Source organism: Archocentrus centrarchus, chromosome 11, assembly GCF_007364275.1.
Source record: "Archocentrus centrarchus isolate MPI-CPG fArcCen1 chromosome 11, fArcCen1, whole genome shotgun sequence".
NCBI lineage: Eukaryota > Metazoa > Chordata > Actinopteri > Cichliformes > Cichlidae > Archocentrus > Archocentrus centrarchus.
Window position 1 is genome coordinate 25,339,032 of NC_044356.1, and position 13,209 is coordinate 25,352,240.

At 39.9% G+C, this 13,209-nt stretch overlaps 1 protein-coding gene across 1 annotated transcript; it reads left to right on the top strand.

Moving 5' to 3' along the window:
- The first annotated feature begins 3,653 nt into the window (after positions 1-3,653).
- LOC115788465 (digestive cysteine proteinase 1) lies at positions 3,654-12,345 on the top strand. The gene is made up of 11 exons (XM_030741499.1): positions 3,654-3,822; positions 4,425-4,484; positions 4,569-4,661; positions 5,047-5,219; positions 6,460-6,721; positions 6,806-7,001; positions 7,112-7,305; positions 7,411-7,502; positions 9,911-10,072; positions 11,021-11,210; positions 11,302-12,345. The coding sequence occupies exons 1-11, from the start codon at positions 3,777-3,779 to the stop codon at positions 11,487-11,489; spliced, it is 1,656 nt and encodes a 551-aa protein (XP_030597359.1). The 5' UTR covers positions 3,654-3,776; the 3' UTR covers positions 11,490-12,345.
- Positions 12,346-13,209: the final 864 nt, after the last annotated feature.

A 13,209-nucleotide genomic window follows, 5' to 3' on the forward strand; every position in this document is an offset into this window, starting at 1 on the left:
ACTGAATGCGTTGTTGAGTGCAAAGTGCACACCACACTCTGACGTTACCGTTTGTGTGGATGTGCGCATGTGACTTTTTGAAAGTGTGTGTGTCTGTTGTGTTTTTGACAAATTCTACCCTGTAGTACAGATATTCTATATTTATACTCCTGTATTCTTGCATATGAACAATGTTGTATGGTTATTGTTGTAATTGTTTAACACCAAATAAGCAATAAACATGTGCTTCATCTAACTCATCAGTGACTTATAGTGTGTGTTAGCCATGGAGGTTATTGATTATCATAGTAGTGATCATTGTAGTCTGTTTTGGAAGTGGTGGGTCTGTTATTTTCTCTAAAATGGTGCCATCAGTTAAAGACTTGTCTTATCAGCCGGGGACCTGAGTCATCAAATGCACTAACAGCTGTCTCTTACTGCTGCAGCTGGCAGCTTAGTGCAGTAAAAGTTTCCTAGAATAACAGCTTCTAGTGCACAATAAGGGTGACCGGTACTGCTGAATCTGATTTTTCTCTATGTTTTGTATGAGGATATTGATTGCATTTACCATCAGATAATCTCCCACTTTTTCTGCTGACTATTACTTTTTCAGTCAGCTGTTTTTTTGTTTTGTCTTTTGTGCACTGGACACCTACTTGTTGTTTGTAGGTCTTGCTGTCTGCTCAGCGGTTCAAAGTGTAACCTTGTGACCTCAGGTAGTGCTGTGAGACTCCCGACTGACAAAGCTGCGAACAGAACAACTTTTCACACTCTTAACGGTCCTGCCTGTCTTTCTTCTGCCTGCACGGGCTCCTGAGAGCTCGCTAACTTTCAGTTATTTAAGATCCTGTGATCTCTCCATCTGTGCTAGATTAACTCCAGAGGTTTCTCTCGGTCACATACTGACATCTAGTGACAAGCTTCTGAAATTATTTGATCTCAGATGTAAAACAACACGCAACATTTTCCACACTTTAATTATTTATTTGATAAAATTTAAGCCAAAATGCAGAAGCAGTGCTGTGAAAAAAACTGAGTATACCCCACAATTCAATGGCTTGCAGAACCTCTTTGAGCATGAATCGGTTTCTGTGTGATTTTTATCAGTCTCTGCCATCGTTGTGGAGGAATTTTGGCCCACTCTTCTTTAAAATGTTGCTTCAGTTCACTGAGGTTTGCAGGCATTCGTTTATGCGCAGCTCTGTTAAAAGTCATTCTGTTGTAGATTTGCTGCTGTGCCTGTCCTGTTGTATAAGCCAGTTTGGGCCAGACTTTAACTATCGGACAGATGGCCTCACATCTGACTCTAGAATACTTTGGTGTACAGAGGAGTTCATGGTTGATTCGATGACTGCAAAGTGCCCTGTAGCTGCAAAACAACCCTAAATCATCACCTATCCACCACTGTGCTGAGAGTTGGTATGAGCCATCTGTGCTGATATGCTGTGCTTGGTTTTCTTTAACTGTGGTGCAGCATCAGCACTTTGAGCTTGTCTGTCCAAAGGACATTGTTCTAGAAGTTTTGTGATTTGTTGAGATGAAACAGTGCAAACCTAAGCCATCCTGCCATGTTCTTTTTAGAGAGAAGAGGCTCTGTCCTGGCAACCTTTCCAAAAAAAAGTCATGTTCATTTTTTTTTATAATTGTAATTAAACTGTACCATTAAGCATGCTGACTGAGGCCTGTGGAGTCTGAGATGTAACTCTTGCATTTTTGGTTTGTTTTTTGTTCTTTTTTTAGTTTCTTTGAGCATTGCACGGTCTGATCTTGGAGTGAATTTGGTGGGATGTCCACTCCTGGGAAAATTGGCAGCTGTCTTAAATGTTTCCCGCTTGTGAATAATCTTTCTCACTGTAGAAATATGGACTTCAAATTGTTTACAAATGGCCTTATAACCCTCCTTAGATTGATGGGTGGCAACAATTAGTTCTTTAAGATCATTTCTGATATCTTTCCTCCTTGGCATGGTTTTGATACACATATATGTTTATAGGGATGTTCAAACTTGTTGATGATCCATCAAACAAGTGCTTCATACCCTTCATACCCTTAATACCTGTGGAAGCAGTAATGGTGTGCTTAGTTTTTCATACAATGCTTAAAGCCAAACTACTTCTGCATATGTCATGTCACGTGCAGACTCACCCACAAAATCATGTCTTCTTTTGCAACCACTCTGCAACAAATTAAAAGTGAAATACAGAGTTTGTTCAATTCTGATGAACTGACACAACATGACAGAGTCTCCACTGTGTTTTACAGATGTCTGTAGACATTCACTGTAGTACCTCTCTCCTGACTTACTGATACAACAACAACAAAAAATTTCACATTTTTCAAACCTGTTGCCACTAATTTTTAGTCCAGTTCTTGTGTAATTTGGCATACCTCCTCCTTTTCTCCCTGTTTCTCTTCCTTATCTCTTTATCAGTCAAGTGACAATTTTTGGTCATTTCCACACACTTTCTATATGACACCCATCCCACGCCTCAGTGAGGTTAAGAAGCATGTGGCGTTGAAGCATGTGGTCAGGAAGAAATGGCCTAATGTTGTATAAAGCTGGGGCACCAGGGTGGCTCAGCAGTTGAGCAGGCAACCACATATGCTGCGTGGCAGTGCAGACGGAGCAGGTTCGAGCCCGACCTAGTCACCATCCACTGCATAATAATAATGTTGTATCAAGTTATAATGAATCTGCGCTAAGGCTCCTTTTTTTTTTACCACTTACAGGCAAGGAACCAAATATGGTGACTTTATCGACCTTGATTTTCTACATGAAAATGAAACATTTTGAAAAATGTCACAAAATTAATTAAGTCTTGTTATGCCCTCCATGCAAAGATAGTCCAAGTTTTTAGCTCTTTGGGGATCACCTTGTTGGTGCAAAACTATTTTATGCCTGTCAATCTGTGTTAGCTTTGGCACTTTTTGCAGATTTTGCTAAAGAAATGGGAACAGCCTGTTAGTTAGTAGTAGTTAGTAGCAGCCTGTTGCTCTTGCAACAGGCTGCTACTAACAAAGTGCTTAAAAATATCATTTAAAACTGGTTCTTTGTTAAGTTGTCTGTTATGTGTTCATCCTTTGAGTTAGGTGCCTTTTTTTATGCTTGAATTATTCACAGGTCATTGTTGAGTGGCTTAACAGAAACTCTGAAAATGTTCAGGTACAATACTGGACTGAAAATGAGTGAAAAAGAAGCCAGTGTCCAAAGACAAACTTTGAAAGACCTTCAGAAAGCCTGGAGAAGTTTTTCTCAACAACACTTTAAAAATTTTAAGAAAGTCTGGCTCCTTGGGAGCAATATGTAAAGAAATGAGGGCCAGCTGAGGCTTTTTCACAGTCCTATATATAAAGAAAAGTTTTACAAAAAGCAACCCCTCCTATATCAGACAAAACCCTCGAAAGAACTCTGACTAATCCTGTTGTAAATGTTATCTGAGACATAATTATTTAATCAAAATATTTTTGTCTGATTCTATTAAAGTAGTCAAGAAAAGATCTTCAAAATGAGTGATATATAGCTGTAGTTTGGCACTGTTTTCTTGCAATCGAGTTAACTGAAGTCATATGATACACTTCACATGATGAGAGCAAATAAAATTGTGATTGGAGGAGACGCTTCCTCACCGCGCTGTGATTGGTGGACAGGGCGGTGAGTTTGCAGGCACCGTTCTTCGTGATTTAATCATTGTTTTGGGGTTTACGGACTGTACTGCAGAGTCGTGTGTCTTTGTGTGGTTTTGCTTTAGCCTGACTGCTGTTCTCACCCGTCTCTGTGAGCTTACAGAAGAAAAACAATGCAGCTTTGGTGCATTGCAGCTGTTCTTTGCTGGGCAGCCACTGGTAAGCAACAACATTTGTTTTTTGCTGTTTACAGTCAGCCAGCGTGACATGGAAGCAACTAGCCCTCGGAGCTGTTGTTACAGAGGTGTTACATGCATATATAAAAGTTAATATTACATACATTAGCGCTCAGGTTGCTAAATAAAAGGCTGCCTTTGGGTGTGAGTACAGCAGAAGGGGATTACATGGGCTATTTATCTACTTTCAGACTAGTCTTCCTGTTTTAGCTTGAGAAAAGTGCTAACTATGGGAGCCACTAACCTCTCTTTAATTCGGGACACATCAAACTTATTTTATTATTGTCCTTTTCTGCTTAAGTGGGCTTCATAACTTAAAAGGGGAGAGTTATGGGTATGATAAACTCGACTAATTCTACTTACATTGCCACTACATAGTTGTTTTAAAAGGCTGCTTTATCCTCTGCTCCGTGTGTAAATTTCACATCTTTTGTACAGTAGGCTTCAAAAAGAACCCCCTGCTACAACAAATATCCTAGGATAGCTGCCAGTACTCATAGCTTAACTCTTAATGTATTCGCACACAGCTCTGAAGTTATATTACTAAAACGATTTTTTTGACCTCACATTTTTCTTCATTTTCAGGTACAGAGGGAAAGGCAGTCCCTACCCTTCCTGATTTTGGGACGAGCTATCATGTCAAAGGTAAGCTGTGAACTTATCGAAGGGGTTACGCAATATTTTTGGGCCTCTTTGGAAGTTATTTTTCATTAGGTATTTACGTTTCAGGGGTGATCTCTCTGCCCTATGCTGAAATTGAGGAACCATTTGAAGCCTGGTTAAATTTGCCTGCAAAGTCAAGCCGGATAGATTACTACCATGGTGAGAAAATCCCCTTCAGTTGTTTTTCATAACGCAGACTCTGTGTTTCCCCTGCTTGGCTACTGAGTAATTTGAAATTGAATACCTGTTGTGTAAGAGAAAAGATACTAGACTCTAACATTATCACTTTAAAAAAGAAGTGAAAAAGAAAGACTAAGCACAAGTGATGAACATGGTCTGATGACTCATGTGACTTTTAACTTTCATTATGTTCCCCAAATTATGTTTTTATATGCTTACAGTGCTGCTGACAGTTGGTGTCAACCTACCCGTGAAAACTTAACTTCTCTTTACTGTTTTTCCACTAAACAAAGTGTCATCTTGACATGTGCATAGCCGTAGAGAAGTCAGTAATGTCTAATTTATCAGCCTCTAACACCAACAGGACAGGTTTTGACCTACCAGTTGGCATCAGAGCAGCAGTTTGGCACTGCCTATAAGATCTCACCTGAGACCACAGAAGAGGAGCTGAATGTGATTAAGTGCTTCCAAATTAACGGAACAAAGAACGAAACGGTCACACCGCAGGCTGCGCTCCCCGATCTCCAGGGCTTCCAGGTGTGTGTTTTATTTATTTTAGTTATTTTTATTCAGCTTTTTAAAAATTAGTCTTATCTCCATAAATAAACTGAAGTTGCTCATCTGTCACTGCATGGTACCTGGTAGGTCATGCACACATCGCTCAAGAGTCCTCCACCATATTGCATGTGGTTCCTGGAGGTTGCTGGGTGAAATTGGTTGCAAAGAAAGTGCTGCACCAGAAACCTCCCAGTGATTGCTTTGGTTGCTAGCTGGTTGCAACAGTTTCTGTGTAGTTGCTGGTAGACTTTTCTCAGCTTCAGTCTGGAACTTCAAGAAAAACACAACACTTTTCTCAAATAATTGTGTTATTCTGTTGAATTCACACTGTCTATCAAAGCCACAGATGGGCAGGTATGTTAACGTTTGCTGCCTACCCTCACCATTAATATCATCATTGTATTATTAGCCATAGCTGCTAGCTGCTACCAAAAACAGATGGCTAATTTGGTTATTGGGTAATTGGTAATCGTTAAATGGCTAACGTGTGCACTGGCCAAATTAACATTGATGGTAACTGTTTAATACTTCAGTGCTGCTTTATACTGACCTCTCGAAATTCCTCACAAAGTGTTGCTCAGTGTTGTGAGCAATCAGCTCCCATTCATGTGTTCAGCTGCTAGTGAGAGGGCAGGGGCTGCGTACCTGTCTGCAGCAGTGCTGTGTGAAGTGTCAGCTGGACGAGGTGAAGACGGCAATGCTGGTATCGATACTGTTTCAAATGAATATCTAATCCGATAGCAATTTTTAGTATTGATTAGTGTTTGAGTTTTTTGACAGCCCTAGATGTCAGGGGCCAGACTACTCAAATCAAGGCTTCAACGCAGGGCATGATGTCACTGTGGTTACAGCCATCTTTTATGTACAGTCTGGAGACCAGACTAACTGCTGCTTCTTAAACTGCCACATTTGTGTTAACGTGTTTGAACCATTCCAGCTTTGAGAGTTAAGCTGTACAGTTAACTGCTGTCAGTGTCAGTCTGTAAAAGACATTTTAGTTTTATTACATGAGATTCAATTCGTTGTACTTAATGATTCTTTTCTACAGTTTTACATTTGCACTGATGCAAATACTTAATGCCAAACATAATCAGACACAGAAGTCTCAATGGAAAATAAACATTTACCACTCATGAATAATTATACCTCATTTGCACATTTAATTAAATTCTTTTCTCTTTGTATTCTGACAAGTCTGATGTTCATTTCCCCCCCTTAGTTCCTGAGGGTGGAGTACTACAGGGGTTCCCTGTGTGAAGTCTGGCAGAATGTGACCACTGTGGGATACAAGAAGAACACTTACACACTGTGGGTGGCGCGTTCAGAGCGAGGTGCAGATGGACGACAGGACACTCCCATTCCCATTCATTATGAGATGATGGGATACAACACTCTGCTGGGGTCCCATTATGACAAGTACTTGGTGGAATATAAGGAGTTCAGCAATCAAGTGGACCCCAAAGTCTTCTTGCTGCCTGAAGGTTTGTAAATATATGCCTGACAGACCATTTAGAGACACAAAGGACAAAAATGTCAAACACTCCTTCTGCCGTGTTTCCATGTAGGCATGAGTTGTGGTGGATTTCCTGGTCCGGGAGTGGAGCACCACATGTTGGCCAATCCAATGAAAGATCTCATACACACCTCAGCATCAGGCCACTCACAGCGCATGTTCAGCCATTTCAAGGAGAAGTTCCAGCGGCAGTACAGCGACGAAAGGGAGCACGAGAAGAGGGAGCACGCTTTTGTTCATAATCTACGGTGAGAGAAGCATTTAATACTGACTTGTGACACTAAAACTTTACCAGTAGAACAGATGTAGAGGATTTTTTCAGTGGTTTGTCTGACTCGTTTCTTGTTACCATTATTAGGTACGTTCACTCTAAGAACAGAGCTGGCCTGTCATTCTCGTTGGCTCTAAATTCTCTGTCAGATCGCACCATGTCAGAGCTGGCAACCATGAGGGGAGGAAAACGGGGAAAGACCCCAAACAGAGGGCTCCCCTTCCCCTCCAAATTTTATCAAGGAGTGAAAGTTCCTGAGTCACTTGACTGGAGGCTTTATGGTATGTATAAGGTTTAAATGTTTAACAAAGCTGCAATCTGTCAGAAAGCCTGTTTTTTATTTTTATTTTTCATGTATTTATTTTACCTTAACTCTGCCCTCCCAGGTGCTGTGACCCCAGTAAAGGACCAGGCCATCTGTGGCTCCTGCTGGAGCTTTGCCACCACTGGAGCAGTAGAGGGCGCTCTCTTCTTAAAGGTAAAACGGATACAAGGCAGCTTGCTGCACAGTTGCTGGCCCCATTCCAGTGTTTTTGACTAATGGGTCTCCTTCTCTATGCTCTTTGAAGCTGCAGATGCTCAGCGTGATGCTTCATCTGTTCTTGTTTGGGTTTATTGGCATCGCAGTTTTATTTGGTGTAAATGTATTATTCTCATCTTTCTGATGTTTTAGGGAAACATTTGGTTTTATTTTAATAGTTGTTGTATCGAAGTGGCTCATGTAGGCAGAAAAATACAGCAGAGGAAATAAAATACCAGGTGCAGGACTGCTGTAGATTCATCCTTGACAAAATCAACAGAATAATACGAAAAATTATAAATTACGATTTATAAATGAGATAGGTGGATAGAGGGATACTTTATTGATCCCACAAGGGAAATTATTGTGTTACAGCAGCAGGATAAAGAATAAAAATAGTAGAGTCTACAATAAAAAAGTTACAGTAGGCACATAGTGAGGACCTTATACTGTGATGTAGTGCAAAATCTTTATATACACAACAGCGATTGAAAAAACAAAGAAAATAAAACCTAAAAATTAGGTTAAAGAGGGGTAAGAAATAAGACTCAGACTGTGCAAAGAGCAGTTCAAATTGATTAATAAATAATGCATATGTAAGTCTTAGAAACGGCTGCAGGAAGGTATAATACAGAAATATGTGTGTACAATAAATAAATAGGAAAATATAATTATTTTTCACATTTGTGCAAGGGTGAGAGGCTACTATAAAAAAATAAAAGCTTCTGTATGTAGAAATAAATGATCCTGTCATGCTTCTGTAAAACGTGACAGTCTGTATTTATTCAGCAAAGTGCTGCTGTTTGAATCCTTTGACCTAAAAAAAAAAACATCTCTCTCTCTCTGAAGTGAAGCCCTCCTTTCGGGGGGAGCAGGTCCATAGGAAGATTCATTGTGTGACTTTCACTCATGTTGAACAGACTTTACTGTGTGTGCGTCTGTGTGAATGGATAAATCTGAGTGAACGTCAGCTCGGGGCTGCCTCCATCCTCGTAGAAAGCTGAGCTCAAAGGCATTCCTTATCCCGTGTTGCCTAGCAACTTGATCCAAACATAGGATCAGTTTATTGGGACTTGACGGCCCCCCACCGAAGTGACCAAACTCTGTCTCTCTCCCTCACATACAAGACTCTTAATTCTGTGCGCTGCCCCTCAGGTCTTATACTTCAGTTAAAGCTCCTGCTCTGTGTACTAACAACATTTAAACATTTACTCAAGTGCAAATGTTTTGCATTACAGTATTCTTAAGGTACTTGCAGTACTAATACCCATGTACTGCTGGAAACTACGGATCAGAAAAATTGGATCCCAGTGTTTATTTACACAATAAAATCTATTAATTGAGCTTGTTTTAAATTACTGATCGGAAAATGCAGAGTACCTAGCGAGCACCAACATCTGGGGCTCTGTAAACACTTTCCTGCTGAGTTTATGGGCTCGTCTGCTCATTTCAGTCATACTATATAAAACATTACATCCGATTTATAAATGTAAGTCATTCTATGGAGGGTTATCCAGGACGTGCTCAATGGCACCAACTTGTGACTTAGAAGTGGTTAGGCAACAAGCATGTTTCACAGTCACATCACCCCTCGTTATCCAATGTGGTTCAAAACACCAAGATGGTGTCACAGTGGGATTTCACAATCCAGTGGATAACTTTCTGGTAGCTACATCCATGTTTTACACTGTCTGTGGTTCTGATTGTCTTCTATGTTAAAATGTCCAACTTTACATCAAAGCATGTTTTAGAGTCCGGGTTTGGTCTGAGTAGCTTCTTCTTCCTTAAGAATCTATAATATATAAATGTAAGGGATTCAGTTCATGTAATAATCTTTACATAATAATCAGTCTTTTTTAGATTCCTTAAAAGATTTCTCACTGAGTTAAAGCTGCATGAACTGCTAATTGCTGTGCAATAATTCCAAGAACAGCTTGGTTTGGCTGGGAGGAAGCACCGCTGCGAGGGTCCAGCAGGTCGTCTTTGAACCTGAGCGATGCAGTGACCCTTTCCCCACGGGCAGGTTCATAAACAGAACTACTCTGTAGGGGGCAGACTTTGAATTTAGTCCTTCCTGATCTCACAGCATCTGCCTAGGAACCTGTAGATAGCAGCTGGAGTGGAAATGGTGTAGAAATGTCCGTTATAAACTTGTGTCCTCAAGTCTGCATGTTCAGCCGTTCTGTTTGTCTTATTTTTCCCTCCAAATCCCTTAGAATTGATTTCTTTCATATAATACAATGCCATAAAAATTCAAACCCATTAAAATGTCCGCATTTGATTTCAGAGTTTGATTAATGCAGGGTAGGGATAGGCTGCCAATAATCATGCCGAGTGTCAGCATGCTCTTTGCTCTTGTCTTTCAGACGGGCTCCCTGCAGGTTCTGTCCCAGCAGATGCTGATTGACTGTTCCTGGGGTTTCGGCAACAATGGCTGCGACGGAGGGGAGGAGTGGAGAGCATACGAGTGGATCATGAAACACGGAGGCATCGCCACAACAGAAACATACGGAGCCTACATGGGAATGGTGAGATGATTCCACAATGAAACAAAAATAACTGGATAGTTTGTTTTTTTTTAAATGATAGAAAGCATCTAAAAAAGTTAAAATACTTTTGTAGTTGTTTGCTATGATTTTAAATAAATTAACTATCACTTGTGTTACTTATTAAAGTCTCTGAATTAAAGCCACCTGTGGGCAACAATCAATTATCATCTGGAAAATCACAGTGTCACTGATTTTGGGTGACACCCGAACAGCATGTTACAAGATTCAGTCATTAATTTAACATGCTCTAACGAGTTACATAAATAGCAAAATTATAGTGGTGGATGTTTCATATGTATTAGATCTGATACTAAAATGAAGTATTGAAAAAACAAACTACATGAACATCATTTTGTGATGTTGCAGAGCTCTGTGTGTGTGCTGCTGAGTAAAGTTTTCATCTTGTTTTAGAAAGTGACTCAGAATCGGAAACACTGCAAACTCATCAGCTCACCTACACACTTTGTTTCCTGCAGTGCAGCCATGATTTGTGTGCATCTTGTAATGGCTTATTTGTGGTCACCACATCGGTTGTGTCATGCTCGAACAGTGATGTCATCACAGCCCCAGCGCTGAGGGCGCACCAAACTCATTGCAGTATTCTCCTGAAGAATAGATGTCACCACTTAGAAAAAACCTCCCCATCAGTGCTGGTGTTGGAGCAGAAGAAGTGGGAACAGGAAGCAAAGAAATTGTAGAGTTTATATTTTCCAAGATGTTGCAACATCTCGCTCTGTATATACTGGGAATCTCTGACCTCCTGCACTGATCTAGCATTGAAAATTCTTTATGAACAGTGGATTTTTGACAAATAAAGAGGATTTTGCGCTGGTGTAAACTTTGCAGGAGCTTTTACTCCTGGTCTCCCTCCCTGAACTCCAGGGTTGTTTTTAATGGATAATCTGTTTTTTTTTTCTCTCTGAGCAGAATGGATTTTGCCACCTGAACTCAACCCAGCTTATCGCGACTATCCAGAGCTACACTAATGTGACATCCGGTGATCAAGAAGCCCTCAAGCTGGCGCTCTACAAAAACGGCCCCGTGGCCGTCAGTATTGACGCATCACATCGATCGTTTGTTTTCTACAGCCACGGTGTCTACTATGAGCCAGCCTGTGGTGAGTTCTTTTTCTTTCTTTCTTTTGATCACCTCGATGCCCTTTTTACAACTGTGCTTCATTCTCACAACCTGTTGGTTGTGTTTTTCAGGTAACACCGTGGATGATTTGGACCATGCTGTGCTTGCAGTGGGATATGGCACCTTGAAAGGAGAGCAATACTGGCTGATCAAGAACTCCTGGTCCACGTACTGGGGCAATGATGGCTACATCCTCATGTCTATGAAGGATAACAATTGTGGTGTTGCCACTGATGCTACATACGTTACACTGGCATAGACTGTATCATCTTTGTAAAGCTTTATGTTAATGCCTTTCAGTTCCTGTGGATGCTAATTCATGACTGCTAAATTACACTTAATGTTGTCGTGTTAGGGCAGCTTGGTTATGGAAAAAAATCAATCCAATCACAGTTATTTAAGTCAATGGTAAGATGATGATTGTTTAATGTGGTTAGTCACTGACTTTGGAAATACAAGTCTTTTATTGAAAGGTTTTTGTACCACTGGGTTTCCTTAAGCTTAATCTGGACTGAACTAAACACAACAGCCTGATTGAGAGAGTTTGGGCTTTAAAGGAGGGACAAAAGTCAACAAACAGCATCTGCATCTATAACAAGCCAAACCTGTGAAACAAAGTGCATTACTGTCACGATAATCATTGAGTCTGTATGATGTTATTTTTCAATTGCTGCTGGAAGTCAGAATTTTTTTTTAAACAAAATTTTAGTACATTTTTCAGTCCCAATCCTGCTCTTTTGAAATAGTGCAAAATTAAACATTTTGCATCATATCTTCACAAATGCGTGTTGTTAAGGAAACACAACCGTATGCAGATCCAGAAGGATTTCTGGATTCAGTGACTGACACTATGCATGATGAGGAGGGCGTTTTCAGCCTTGGCAGAGGGATGGAGTCTTAAGTGGCCTCAGAATATTGTGTCAAATGTTGCTGTATTTTAAATAGTGTTTAAGTGAGCTGCACACTAACACACACACAGTACAAGTTCACTTTTTAAACAACATTTTACTTCTTGAGGCACACTGTCACAATGCCCTTATTTCAGTTGTCACAAACTTCTACTCGTCCTTTACAAATTATTCCTGCAATAAAAAAGTTTTTCCATTTGCACGACATCTAAAATCACATCTTTCACCAGCAGTAAAGCATGCTTCCTCAAGTCATGCATGTCTACATTTATGTAATAGATTTCTTAAATTTCTTTGCTATAGGACAAATAGGTTTTGAAAAATCTACAACAACAAAAAAGCTCCATCACAATGATTGGCCAGTCTCATAAATCCATATTTTATTCACAATAGATCACAGAAAACATATGAAATGCTTAAACTGAGACATGCTGAGATGGGGACAAAAAAAGGCTGGAATAATAAGTGGTACTAAAAAGAAGCTGAAGGAGCATTTTGCAGTTAATCAGGATAATTGGCAACAGGTCAGTAACATGACTGGATATAAAAAAGATCAACTTAGAGAGTCAGAGTTCCTCAGAAGTAAAGATGGGCAGCTAGAATCCTGATATCAGATATGAACTGGACAAATTCCTCTTCCAAAAGTCCAGCAGATGTTTACAGACTGCTGTTAAAAGAAGAGGGGATGGTACACAGGGGTAAACACGCCCCATTTCTACTTTTTTGAGACATTTTTTTTCTCACTTTAAACATTTCATATGTTTTCTATATTATATTGTGATAAAAATATGGGTTTATGAGTTATCAATGAGTTATTACATTTTACACAGTATCACAACTTTTTTGGGTTTATAAAAGCTTGTGCCTGAGGAACTGCACAGCCACAAAGTGCTGTGAAAAAGTGTTTGGCCCCTTCAAGATTTTTTTTTTTTTTTTTTTTTTGCATATTTGTCACAAATGTTTCAGATCATCAAACAAATTCTAATATTGGACAAAGGAAAAACCAAGTAAATAGCTTTAAAATGATGAAATGTAATTAGTAATTTTGTATTTAATTGGGTTATCTCTGAC